The sequence below is a fragment of the Crocuta crocuta genome, unplaced genomic scaffold (genome assembly GCF_008692635.1).
Source record: "Crocuta crocuta isolate KB4526 unplaced genomic scaffold, BGI_CrCroc_1.0 scaffold422, whole genome shotgun sequence".
Taxonomy (NCBI): Eukaryota; Metazoa; Chordata; class Mammalia; order Carnivora; family Hyaenidae; genus Crocuta; species Crocuta crocuta.
Window position 1 is genome coordinate 1,121,928 of NW_027529554.1, and position 13,860 is coordinate 1,135,787.

Here is a 13,860-nt window from a genome sequence, read left to right on the forward strand (position 1 = left end):
CTCCACACTGATACCCCACATTGGGCTCTGTGCTGACAGTGTGGAGACTGCTTGGGATTCTTTCTCTTCCTTTCCCTCTCCCTCTCTGCCACTCGTGCTCTCTCTTTCTCTCTCAAAATAAATGTGAAAAAAATTATAGTTTTTAGAATTTTAGAACTTTTTTTATAGTTTATTTATTTTGAGAGAGAAAGAGAGCAGACACTTGGGGAAGGGGCAGAGAGAGAGGAAGAGAGAGAGAATCTCAAGCAGGTTCCACACCATCAGCACAGATCCCCATGCTGGGCTCAAACCCATGAATCTCAAGATGATAAACTGACCTGAGCTGGGACGCTTAACAGACTGAGCCACCCAGGTGTCCCTAGAACATTTTTTTTTTTTTTTTTTTTTTTTGATGATTAAGGTATATGTTGGTGAATTCTATAATGCTACTTGGGATAAAATCTCCAGTGGTCTTTGAACCTTGGGCTATGTATAAAGTACTCAGCTAGCACATTTGTCATTATCTGGTGATCGTTAAGAGCTAAGTCATATATTTGAGAAATAGTGTGAAGTTGTGCTAGTTCAATGAATGTATTAACTTTTCAGAGGTCAAGAATCTGAAAGTACAGAATCAGAAAGCCTCACTTATTCAAAGCCCACATCTTATTCTTCCTTCAACAGCCTACCCCTCAAGAAATGGTGACAAAGTACAGTGTTATCAGCTGGAGACCTAGTTTTAGTAAATAATTCCCATTTCTGTGTGACTGTAACCTGTCACTGCTACCTAACTCAGCAAATGATTTTTGGCCAAGGTGGCATTCTCTTGTATCTCAGTTCGTTTAGGCACAGAGCTAGGAAATCAGAGTATGTCTTCTCTGTCTTTATGTGGAGTGAATACGTCCTCCAGTGGAGGTCCTAAGCTGAGTTAGTGTACTCTTTGGAAAAATATGAGTCATGAAGCTTGGAGTAGAGCCCTTGGCACCAGGTGTTGCGAGACCTACAGTCTCATCCTGCCCTTGTCATTCAAGGTCTTATGTAAGTAACTTAATTTCTCTAGGCCTCAGTCTCTAAATCTGTAAAGTGATAGAGCTACATCTGTCAGTTTCGCTAATGGCTTAGAGCTCTAAGAATTTGATTCTGCTAGTCCATGCAGAAACGCGGTATATGGTATCGTGAAGAAAGCCATTTGTGTTGTTTGCTCATCTGAAATGAATAGGGTGCTTTGGTGTGGAGAACTAAAGCACTACCTAGCAGTTGGGAGAGCTGAGTTGCTTTTGGTTGCATTTTTAAATAGCACTTGCTTGCTTTCTTCCTTTATTTCTTTACTATAAAAACAGATGTAGATTTTGAAAGTAGGCATTGTGAAAATAAATCATTTTAGAAATGGGTATTTTACATCAAGGGGTAGTATGCCTTTTCTGTAAAGAGTCTCTGTCACAGCTCCTCAACTTTGCCATTATGCAAAAGCAGCAATAGGTGATGTGTAAATGAAGGAGCGTGGCAGTGTTCCAATAAAATGTTATTTACAAAAAAGGTGGCAGGTTTGGCCTGTGGATCATAGATTGCTGATCCCTGTTTTATATACTGCTTGAATCCCTTAAGGGCTACATAGATCCAGATTATCGTTTTCTTCTTTGTTCCTTTATACAGAGATTATCCAAAGTAATATTTGTGACAGTTCTATGTCTCCCTTGTCTTTTCTCTAGAGGAACTATCTGGAACTTGTATTCTGTTCCAAGGATAGCTGAACCCGTATGGCTCACCATGATGTCCAGCACCTTGGAAAAAACCCAGCTCTGCCAGCGCTTCCTCAAGGAGTTTACGCTTCTGATAGAACAGATCAACAAAAATCAGTAAGCTTTGAATCTCAGAAGCCTTTTTTGCAACTTCCATGGCCCTTGCCTGTGGCGTATGTGAAATCTTCCTGCACTGACTCATCTGGTTGTGTTTTCTTCCATTTCTCCAAGGTTTTTTGCTGCCTTACTGACCGCAGTGTTAACCTACCACCTGGCCTGGGTACCGACCGTCATGCCTGTTGATCACCCTCCCATCAAAGCCTTCTCAGAGAAACGCACCTCTCAGTCAGTGAACACGCTGGCCAAAACACATCCATATAATCCTCTCTGGGCACAGCTGGGTTAGTACCTAATTTGACTGTTTGGAGACTCTGTGGGATGGAATGGAGAAAATGCTAGAATTCTTTGTTGATATTGGCTCTCCATCCCAACAGTTCAGGAGTTGTCACTGGGCAGGCAGACAGTAGGAGACTGGCCCACAGGGTCTGTCTGTAAGGCAGCCCCTTCTTCTCCTTTCCCCCGCTGCTGGCAGCTCTGTTGTGCTCTTCTGAGGAGGTACAGGTAAATCGCTCTCCCATACCACAGTGGCAGTTCACCCCAGAGCAGCGTTTCTTAACCTCAGCATTATTGACATTTGGACCAGATAATTCTCTGTGGGGTGAGGCCTGGGAGGGCTGTCTTGTGCACTTTGGGTGTTAGCAGCACCACAGGCCTCTGTTCACTAGCCACCCGTGAAAACCCCTTCAGAGTTGTGCCACTCCAAACAATGTTCCTGGGTAGGAAGACTCCAGCAGAGAGCCACTGCCCTCAAGGATGGACTCGGTAGGGAAAAAAAAATAAGAGAAAAAGAAAGTAATATACTGTAATTTTACTACCTTTATAACTTTAGCTTGAGTTAGGAACCTTGGCTTTCTCTACACCACTTCCCTGCAGTTAGTTGGTGGCATTTATTTCCTCAAAGCTTTACATAGGCATGGTGTAGAAATCTAGTGCTTTGGCATAGTTGGTTATACTTGTGAGATCACAGTGGCATATCTGGGTTCATGAGGACAAGAAGTCTACTCTTGGACCTCTCACTCATCGATCATGTAGACTGACAAAGTTAAACTTGCTCCTCACTCTGATCCAGATCCTATGTTAGATGCCAGCGATGTGGAGTTAACACACGCTGCTTAGCTTGGGGAAGCTAGCCACCTACTGGAGGTGGCAGATTTGTATTCAGATGATCTCAGAACATCTTGATTACTCCTTTGATAGGAGAAGGATGCAAGACAGAGACAGTGTAGTGTGAAAGTTAAGGGTGTAGGTGCCAGAGCCAGGCTGCATAGATCAAATCCTATCTCTTGGGTTAAGTGACTTAACCTCTCTGTGCCTCAGTTTCTTTACCTGTAAAATGGGATGATACTAGTTCATGGCTGCCGTGGGATTTAGTTCTATATAAAGCACTTTTGTTATTTATGTTGCTGATGAAAATATTAACGTTAGAGGGGCACTGGGAGATAAAATGAGGGAATGGAGGGGATCTTCAGGGAAGGCTTGCTTGAGGAAATGTTAAAATGGCATTTTCCAGAAGTACAGACTAGGGAAATGCACTCTAATCTTAGAAAATGACATGTTATAATAACAGTAATGAAAGCTGACACTATGAACCAAGCATTGTTTTAAGTGCTTTTTACGTGTATTAATTAATTAGACTCTCATTCCAAACTGATTACTGTTTCCCTCACATTATAGATAATAAAGATGTCTTGCCCTTGTGACCCGGATTTAAGAAAGAGAATATATGTCTCACAGTTAAGGGGATAATAGGTACATGTTAAATGAATTAATTAAAGAATTTATGGATGTTAAAAATGGGCTTATACAACCAGTCAGTACCGAGCTCAGAAAAGAACTCCGAGCATGCCTCACTCTGGGTCATACGGTCTGGAGAGGACAGGACATTATTGTTCTTGTTATGGAACAATAGTCTTGAAAAAATGCAGTATCATTTAGTGGCATAGGGAAGGGGGCTAGATATTAAGGAAACATGGTGCTTCATGCTGCTGGGTCACCCATTTAAAAACAATGCTAATTAGCCAGTGTGCATTTAATTAGATGAATGTATTTATAATTAGACATGCTTCTCATTTGAAATTTAACTAATTGAGAGCCTGTGTTCAGCATTCCAAGGCAAAGTCCCTTCCTATGAGCTCATAGTCATGTGGCAGGTCATGTATCACTGAAAGTGTCCAATCCTTCCCTCCCCCAGGCAATCCGCAGGGGTCTGGCTGTTGACAGAGCCCTGTGAGAGGAGCTGAGGCCCTAGCAGGGTCATGTGATAGCTCTGTAAAGCCAAGTGTAAGTGGTGGTTGCGTTTCCATCATTACAAAAAATCAAGCAGCTTCAGAAACTTGACAGGGGAGCCACTTCCACTTATTATTATTTTTATTGAATATTTACCAAGTCACAGCAAATAGGAAAATATAAATTTCTGGGAATATGCAATGGTGCGGAAGTAATTTTATTCCAGGTCCCAAGTAATAGAAAAGACTCTGTCTTGAATTATTTCAAAGGCTTATTCGAATGCTTGCCAGAACAGGTACCACTGCTGTGCCCTCCCCTGCCTGGCTCCTTGGCACCCCCAGGAGACAGGGGAGGGAAGCTGGAAGCAGCCAGCCCTCGGGCTCTTTCACACCCCCACAGGCCTCCTCTCTAGGAGCTCTGCAGTCCTCACCCTGCTAACACAAGCACTCCACACAAGGACTCTCCATAGCTGGATCAGCAGCCATTAGTGGGTTGTGGAAGCACTTTAGTGGGTCAAGAAAGCATTTAAAAGGTCCGTACAATAGAAAATACCGGAGTGACGCATATACTGTTTTGTAAAACGTTTGTTTCGGGGGTGAGTGGGGTTGCAGCATACAATGTATTTCTGTCGTGGGATGGGTATGCATACTTTGAAAGGCAATTTCTTTCACCGCTGATTGAAGGAGTTCCATGTGGCTCTCTTTTTGACACTAATGACTTCAAGAATTTGTGGAAATGAAAAGCAGCTTTTCTCCTCATAAAACGTTTGGGATAATTGGTTTAAAATAATATAAGTTTAAAAAGTCTGAAATTTCTTCCTCATTTTTTTTCTCTTCAAGTTTAAATTATTTTTCTCCGAATGCAGTGGAAATAGACTAAAAAGAATGAAGATAATCTAAAAAAATGATACGGAGAAAATTCTCAGTTGCTTCAGAAATTAAACAACCCATTTTAAATAACCCAAAAGGCAAATGATACTTAACAAGAGAAATTAGAAAATAGTGAACGAAATGATAATAAAGATAGAATAAATTACAATGCGTGGGATTCGGGAACTGTGTGAAGGGGAACTTCATAGCATACACATTTATTAGAATGTAATCTAGGAGTAAGTGGCCCTTTAAGATCCTTGGCTTCTCCCCTGGTCTCTCTTTCAGTTGCTCCCTCCGTCTGTTTCGGTGTCTCCCTCCATATCCCCCCCGCCTTCCCCACGGTCTCTCTGTTTACTGTCGTCCCCTAATAGCGCTCCTGCATTCTCACTTTCTAGCTTTCCAGTTTCTGTCTTTTCACTGTCCCCCCGGGACTTTGTCTCGACCCCTCTGTGGGCATCACCCGTACTGCTTTCCTCACCTCTTTTGCTTCTCTCAGATTCTCTCCTGTTTGTACCTCTTCACCTCCAACCTTTCTTTCTCCTTTCCTTTTACCCTTTGCTCTGTCGTCCTCTCCTCCTGGACTCCCCTCTTTCTGTTCTCCGGGCTAACACTCTCTTCCCTCCGCCTGTTCTTCTCACTTCCTCCCTGCTGGTTGTCTCCTTCCCTTTGGGTCTCTCCTCTCCCTGCAGCTGGCGCCTTCCTGCCTTGTGCACTCTCTGCCTTTCATCTCTCTCCTTCACTTTCAGACACTTTCTTACCCCTGTCTTTCTCTCATTTTTTCGCTCTTTTAAAGTTAACATTATATATATACTATATATTATATATATTTAATATGTTTTTATATTTAAACATTAATATTTATTAAATATTAATATTTAATGTTAATTAAATATTAATATTTATATATGTAAATATTTATTTTGAGAGAGACTATCAAGCAGGCTCCGTGTTGTCAGTGCAGAGCCTGAAATGGGGCTTGAACCCATATACCGTGAGATCATGATCTGAGCCAAAATGAAGAGTTGGACGCTCAACTGACTGAGCCACTCAGGCACCTCTAAATTTGTATTTTAAATTCTGGTTTTAAAAAAAGCCCAGGGGAAAAAAAAAAGCCCAGAATGTTGCATTTGCCGTCTCAACCATTTCTAAGTGTACAGTTAAGTAGTGTTAAGTCTATTCACATTGTTGTGAAACTTCTTCATTTTATAAAATTCTACTCATGAAAACAAAGGCATCTACTTTAAAATTAGTGGCTTTGTCAGTCTAGGACTCAAAAACTTGTCTTCCAGTTGAAGATCCAGTAAATCGGTAATAGTACAGGTCTCTTATATTAATGATGCGTTATTTTATGAAGCTTGACCTTAAAGGCACTGTTTCTACACACATTCCTGCCATTACTTTATATAGGTTAAATTATTACAGATTGTATTTTTTTTAGATTTTAAAAAAATGTTTGAGAGAAAGAGTGAGTGGGGGAGGGGCAGAGAGAGAGAAAGAAAATCTCAAAGCAGGCTCTGCTTTGTCAGCGCACAGCCTGACTTGGGGCTCAAACCCATGAACTGTGAGATCATGACCTGATCCAAAACCAAGAGTTGGATGCTTAACTGACTGAGCCACCCAGGCACCCCATAAGTTGTATTTTTATTTTATTTATATTTATATTAAAAATTTTTTATGAATATAATTTATTGTCAAATTGGCTTACATACAACACCCAATGCTCATCCCAACAAGTACCCTCCTCAATGCCCATCACCCACTTTCCTTCCACCCTCCCATTCACCCTCAGATTGTTCTCTGTATTTAAGAGTCTTTTGTGGTTTGCCTTCCTCCCTCTCTGTTTGTAACTGTTTTTTTTCCCCTTCCCTTCCCCTGTGGTCTTCTGTTAAGTTTCTCAAGATCCACATATGAGTGGAAACATATGGTATGTGTCCTTCACTGACTGACTGATTTCACTTAGCATAATACCCTCTAGTTCCATACACGTTGCTGCAAATGGCATGATTTTGTCCTTTCTCATTGCCAAGTAGTATTCCATTGTATATATAAGCCACATCTTCTTTATCCATTCATCAGTTGATAGACATTTAGGCTCTTTCCAAAATTTGGCTTTTGTTGAAAGCACTGCTATGAACATTGGGGTACATGTGCCCCTATGCATCAGCACTCCTGTATCCCTTGGGTAAATTCCTAGCAGTGCTATTGCTGGGTCATAGGGGAGTTCTATCGTTAAGTTTTTGAGGAACCTCCACACTGTTTTCCAGAGTGGCTGCACCAGTTTGCATTCCCACCAACAGTGTAGGAGGGTGCCCATTTCTCCACATCCTTGCCAGCATCTATAGTTTTCTGACTTGTTTATTTTAGCCACTCTGACTGGTGGAGGTGATGTCTCAGTGTAGTTTTGATTTGTATTTCCCCAATGGTCAATGACATTGAGCATCATTTCATGTGTCTTTTGGCCATCTGGATGTCCTCTTTGGAAAAGTGTCTATTCATATCTTCTGCCCATTCCTTCAGTGGATTATTTGTTTTTCAGGTGTTGAGTTTGGTGAGTTCTTTATAGATTTTGGATGCTAGCCCTTTATCTGATAGGTTATTTGAAACTGTCTTTTCCAATTCTGTTGGTTGCCTTTTGGTTTTGTTGTTTGTTTCCTTTGTAGTGCAGAAGCTTTTTATCTTGATAAGGTCCCAATAGTTCATTTTTGCTTTTGGAGGTGTGTCAAGTAAGAAATTGCTGCAGCTGAGGTCAAAGAGGCTGTTGCCTGCTTTCTCCTCTACGGTTTTGATGGTTTTCTGTCTCACATTCAGGTCCTTTATCCATTTTGAGTTTATTTTTGTGTATGGTGTGAGAAAATGATCTAGTTTCATTCTTCTGCATGTTGCTGTCCAGGTCTCCCAGCACCATGTGTTAAAGAGGCTGTCTTTTTTCCATTGGACACTTTTTCCCGCTTTGTCAAAGATTAGTTGGCCATACATTTGTGGGTCCAATTCTGGGTTCTCTATTCTATTCCATTGGTCTATGTGTCTGTCTTTGTGCCAATACCATACTGTCTTGATGGTTACAGCTTTGTAGTAGAGGCTATGGAACCACGAAAGACCCTGAATAGCCAAAGTAATATTGAAGAAGAACACCAAAGTGGGAGGTATCATAAACTGTATTTTTAAGAGCCTTCCATGTTTTCCTTTTTCCCTGTTTATTATTAAAATGTGCAATACCAAATGTTAAATGCATTGCTAACAAATATTATCATTCTGAGTGGCCTTTCTTTCTTCTGTTTTTTTTTTTTTGTACCAGATTTAAGATATGTAATAGTTATCCTCTTTATTAACATTGAGACTGATTTAACAAAAAGAACCCTTGAATTCCTGAAATGACTGATCCCCTTGCAGCAACGATCAGTCAAGAAAGTTTTCTCAAACAGAAGTACTTGTCCTAGCATCAGACTACAGTCCTGAGTTAGTCTTTTGAATTCCTGAATGATCTGTCGGTTGCAGAAGCCTCAAAGATAAAGCTTGGTTAGCCTGTAGTCTTTTTATAGAAAGGATTCTTTAAAGTCATGTGTGTCCTGCCCTTTAAATGTTCTCAGGAGCAGTAGCTTTATACTCGAGAATACTCGAGTATACTCGAGGGGATACTTCCTGATGGCTCCCAGGGGCAAGTACTTCCTGATGATCTCTATAACTTTTTCCTGTCTGAATCTGTTAGTTTAATTAGTTTTATCTAGTATGTGTCCTAATAAAAATGCATTCCCCTCTTTCTCTAGATGCATTCCTCAGATGAGTTCTAACTTCCTGGGTTCTTATTTATAACTATTACCATGTACCTCCTCTCCTTTATTTAGTATCTTTTCAGAGTTTTGATTTATTTCATCATTCTGATTGTTTTCATAATTATGGTTTCTAACTCAGGGTTGGTTATCCAGGGATATAAACAGGATAAATCCATGCGAAACACTTAGCACTGTGCCTGCACACTCAGTAAATGTTGGCTTTTTGTTGTAATTTTCAGTATTATTATTATCAAAGCATCTCAAACAGTAGTCAGGGTGTCAAATGGCAATCCTTTTAATAGGCATTTAACAAATACTTTTGATGGAAAGCTTATACTGCGGCGCTCATTGACATATTTGCTCTTATTAGCCCTTTTTCCACCGTTAAGCTAAATTCTTGTGGTTCATTAGATAGTTTTTAATCAACTTGTCAGGATATAACTTATGAGACATATTTTCTTCCAGTAGGATTTTCATGTGAAGTAATGGAAAATATTCAGATTCATTAGTCATGACTAAGTGATTTCTTCTTGTTAATCACATTGATTCTACTTGGTGTGTGTTTGTGTGTGTGTGTGTGTGTGTGTGTGTGCGCGCGCACACACGCATGTATTGAAGGAATTCTGAGCAGGCCATTTCATTAAGCATTTTGAATTGATTCACTACACTTCTGTTGAGAGAACAGAATTTGGATTTGGATTTTACCCCAAGGTCTATTATCCTGGGATTCTTCTGGGGGGAAAAAGATCGCATCATTCTTGTTTCCAAGATACAGTATATGATTTGGTCACGTGCTGAGGGAACTGGCTCCGGTGGGAGCTGGCCTGCCCAGCGAGCTGTGTGGGAAGACGTAATAAGCCTGGGGAGGCCTGTGTACACCAGCACTGTACCCATGCACCAGGAGTGGTGGGCCACGGCCTTACACTTTCCCTTACAGAGGCACAACTAAAACATGGCCATTACTAGGAATTGCCTCTTGGCCCCAGTCAGGTGTGTGAAGAAGCAACCCAAATTTGGGAGTATAAGTCCTCTGTTTTACTCTCTTGTAAAGACTGACGTATCCATGACATGCTTGCCGCAAACAACTCTGTCTGTTTTGTTCTCCAGGCGATCTTTATGGAGCCATTGGCTCTCCGGTGAGGCTGACTCGCACCGTGGTGGTGGGGAAGCAGAAGGATTTGGTCCAACGCATACTTTATGTCCTGACCTACTTTCTCCGTTGCTCTGAGCTGCAAGAGAATCAGCTGACCTGGAGTGGGAGTCACAGTGAAGGAGAACAAGTGTTAAATGGGAGCAACATCACCACAGCCTTGGAGAGGGGAGAGGTAGAGGATTCTGAGTATGTGGTTGTCACGGTGAGGAGTGAGCCTGCTCTGCTTCCCCCCATCCTGCCACCCACGATGGCTGAGGGAAGGAGCCCCAGGCCTGAGGGGCTGGGTGTGTCCCCAGAGGGCACTGACACTAGAGACCTGTGTCCCAGACCTGACAAAGAAGGAAACAAAAGGGCAGAGCAGAGTTCCCAAGACTGCGACATGGAATTCCAAGAGCCGGCATTGGACAGCTCTTGGAAATCTCAGGGTACATTTTGTGGGGAGGACGAAAGTGAGACAGAGGCACCACGAGAGGGCTCTTCAAGGCTCTCCAGCTGTGAAGGGTTGGGGGCAGCAGTGAAGATCGGCCAGCGGCCTGTCAGTGAAGAGTTGAAAGGGGAGATGCCCAGGAAACTCTCAGACCGCTCAGCAGCCTGGCCTTGCCCTGACAGACATTCCTGGGAGAAGCCTTCCTTAGAAAAGGTCACCTTCCAAATTGGAAGCTCCGTATCTCCAGAGTCTGACTTTGAAAGCCGCACACAGAAAATGGAGAAGCGGCTAATGGCCTGTAGACAATATCCAGAGTTAGCCTGCCATTCCTCGGCGGAGTCCGGGATGGCCACTGACCTGGCTCAGGATCAGCAGGCTTCTCGGTGCTCCTTCACACCTGGCTTCCAAAAGAACATCCCCTGTCCTCAGAACCTGTCTTCTGAGAGGGACGAAGGTGACCTCGAGAGGGGTTTTGCTGAGGACAGAGGCGTCGGGAGCGAGGTTGTGGCAGATGCCGCTGGGCAGCCCAGCCAGTCCACTGACGCGCTGGCGCCTGATGGCGGTGCGGCAGGAGCTGGAACAAGTCTTCTGGAGAAAACAAGAGGTTTGTATCTGAAGGATGCGGAGGGACCTTTGATCCAGCCTGTTCCAGGCAGGTGTGCACAGCAGGACTCTGGCTTCTCAGGCACTGCAGATGTCCCCTGTGGGGATGCTGACAGGAAGGCCAGCTTCAGGATGGAAGGAGACATTCCCAGAAATGAAAGCTCAGATAGCGCTCTTGGAGACAGTGACGAGGAAGCGTGTGCTTCAGCCTCGCTGAACCTAGAGCACAGCGACGACCGGACTGACGGATCCCTGGAAGTGGAGCTGCCTCTGCCCAGGTAACACCGGGCAGGCTGGGAAGCAGGAGAAACTGTGTTCAAATACTGCTTTTCTGACTTAACACGCGTGATCACATTAGCTGCTCTTGGCTGTTTTACACATAATAGCATTTTTCTCAGAGCGTTGGTGTGAATCCCACCGATGCACACGGTTTTGAGCCCGCCCCTTCTCCAAGGGGGATGACAGTGGCTTAGTGCATCTGAGCTCTCTGAGCGAGGAGGCAAGTCGCTGCCTTTGCAGCTCTTGTGACATTTGGGGAAGCTCAAGGATATGGCGGAGGTGAGCAGGGATTTTAGTTTTCTGTCATCTGAATGGAAGTTGCAGGGCTGGCAGCAGATGCCTTGCTTCAGAGGCGGTGGATTGCCCTCACCGTGTGGCTTCTCTCCTGCAGCTCAGAGCAGCATGACGTGGTTGGGAAACAACACCTCTTCCTTAACACTCCATCAGGTCGATTATTTGGTCTGCGATGACTGAAAGCAGTAATTAGAGAGTGCTTCTGTTCTTCTGCACTGGCGGGGGTGCCACCCTGTGCAGATGTGTCGAGTTCCTAAAGCCAGGTTTTTGGCAAGTGCCCCCCACCCCCGCCCCCAGTAGACTTTCTCTTTCTTCATTCTCTTGACACAGACTGTCCGGTGGATGTTTGATATGAGGTACATCATATCAATAGGTACCAGAAAACACTGTTTCTTCTACCTTTCCATCAAAAAAAATGACTTTTCTTTTCCCACCCCTTTCCTTTTCCCACGTCAATGATCCGCTTTACTGGAGGATTGGTGAAATGGACCACCCTGAGTCTATTTTTTGTAACTGTGTTACTGGGGGTTTTGTTCCAATGCTAATGCAAGAAGTAATGGTACCCCAAGAAGGGCTGCATTTTTAATTGTGTATTCTAATGGGCCAATCTTGTTATAGGTCTCAGAGCATCAGCAATCCAAATGTAAGAAACTTTGGCCGCTCACTTCTGGCAGGTTATTGCCCCACGTACATGCCTGATCTGGTGCTTCACGGGACCAGCAGTGATGAGAAGCTGAAGCAGTGTCTGGTGGCCGATCTGGTCCACACAGTCCACGTAAGTGACCCCAGCTTGGAGCCTCTGACTGCTGACAGTATGTCCGCCAGGGTCTGTGCCAGCAACAGGTGTCCAGACTGACGGGGGTGCAGTTACAGGATTGTTTATAGAGATGCGGGTGTGGTTACAGCAACCCACAAGGGCTGGGGAAGCGCCCGGGGATTAGCTTCCAGCTCTGGGCACACGTGGGCCTGAGGGATAAGCGGGGGGCAGTGACACCAGAGCTGTGGAGAGCTGGAGCTGCACGAGGCCTGGGGAGGGGGAAGGATAACTCTCTGACACCCCTTCCCTTCAGCCTCTGAGCTCTTCTGTACCTCTCATTGGCTGACCCCAGCTGGAAGCCAGAGAGCAAGGTCAAAGCCTCTGCAGATACAGTCCCGAGGTCCGTAGAGGTCAGCCTCCTGGGACCTGCACAGGACAGAGAAGGGCAAAGAGTGGATCTGGAGGGTGGCCGGGCCGGGCAAATAGAACAAACAGCACAGATGGTGACAATTATATGTCGTCAGGGGGAGGACCGAAGAGATGTCACATATGGTTTGCTTTTTATCCGATCTTTACAAGTTCCTAAAAGTAATTTATTTTAACTGATTTGTCATTAAGTTCACTTTGATGACTGCATGAGGATGACTGTATAAAGATTAACAAGTCTTACTGGAAAATTGCCTCGTGGCTGCCGTTAAGTGCTTTTCTGCTATCTGCAGTGTGACAGGGACTGAGCAGTTAAAGAAACTGTGTCAGTCTGATGGGCCTGTTTTTAATTGAGCTGCTATTGGGCAGATGTGCAAAAATAGATGTTTCACACTGGAAACATAATGTATCTTGTGCAATAGGGAAGTCCTCACTGCATTAAGAAAATTGGAATTTGGCTTCTTACCTACCTCCTCGCCCAACAAGTCGTTTCTGAAAGGTGGAACAGAAGGCACTGTGTGTTATCTCTGGCCTTGAGCATCTCCTCTGTGAAGACTAAACATACATCAGACACAGGCTAAACAGGCTGGAGATATTTGTGTGGAATGGGAAGAAGAGCTCAGTAGTGAAACAGATGTCCTCCTAACCCCCCTGAATGGGGCGGGAGAAGAGGTGGGGAGGGGGTCATCGGAAGCTGGGAAGGCCAGCCCAGCATACACACTTACACCCACACATTCCTAACCCCACCCTGCTCTGTGGTCGGACGCCACCCCACACCAGGATATTCCAGGAATGAAGCTATGAGGTTGCTTTCAGTCCCCTGTAAAAAAATGTCATAACATTTTATTTTCCGAGTGTAACGAGTGCTGTCTACGTGTTTATCATGTCAGTGGTCCCTATGTCAGTGACATTAGGGTAAGAACAGTGCCCTCATTGTGTGATCCTGTCTGTCCAGGTTGTGTCAAACCACGGAAGCCTCCGTGATTGTAGACACTTGGGTAGCATCGGTAGCGTGAAGACAGGGGAGTAGAGGCCCTCCTTCCCTTTTCTGTCAGCTGCCTGTGTGTTTGTATCCGTATATGCAAAATCTGTGGTGGGTTTCCTTTCTGTTCTGCATGCTAGACCCTTCTTGCATGAAGCCCAGTGTCCTGCTTCTGACAGAGGCGCCAAGACAGCGAGTGTGACCTGGCTGGGTCATCTTCAGTGCCATTGATCTTA

General features: G+C 44.2%; 1 protein-coding gene across 3 annotated transcripts in view; it reads left to right on the forward strand.

The window, feature by feature from the left end:
• Positions 1-13,860, forward strand: part of FNIP2 (folliculin interacting protein 2) — a 90,385-nt gene that overhangs the window by 54,207 nt on the left and 22,318 nt on the right. For all 3 annotated transcript variants that reach the window (XM_077761461.1, XM_077761463.1, XM_077761462.1), the window contains 4 exons: positions 1,686-1,832; positions 1,947-2,116; positions 9,811-11,164; positions 12,078-12,234. In XM_077761461.1, the coding sequence (XP_077617587.1) occupies positions 1,686-1,832; positions 1,947-2,116; positions 9,811-11,164; positions 12,078-12,234 (1,828 nt within the window). The remainder of the gene's footprint in view (positions 1-1,685; positions 1,833-1,946; positions 2,117-9,810; positions 11,165-12,077; positions 12,235-13,860) is intronic.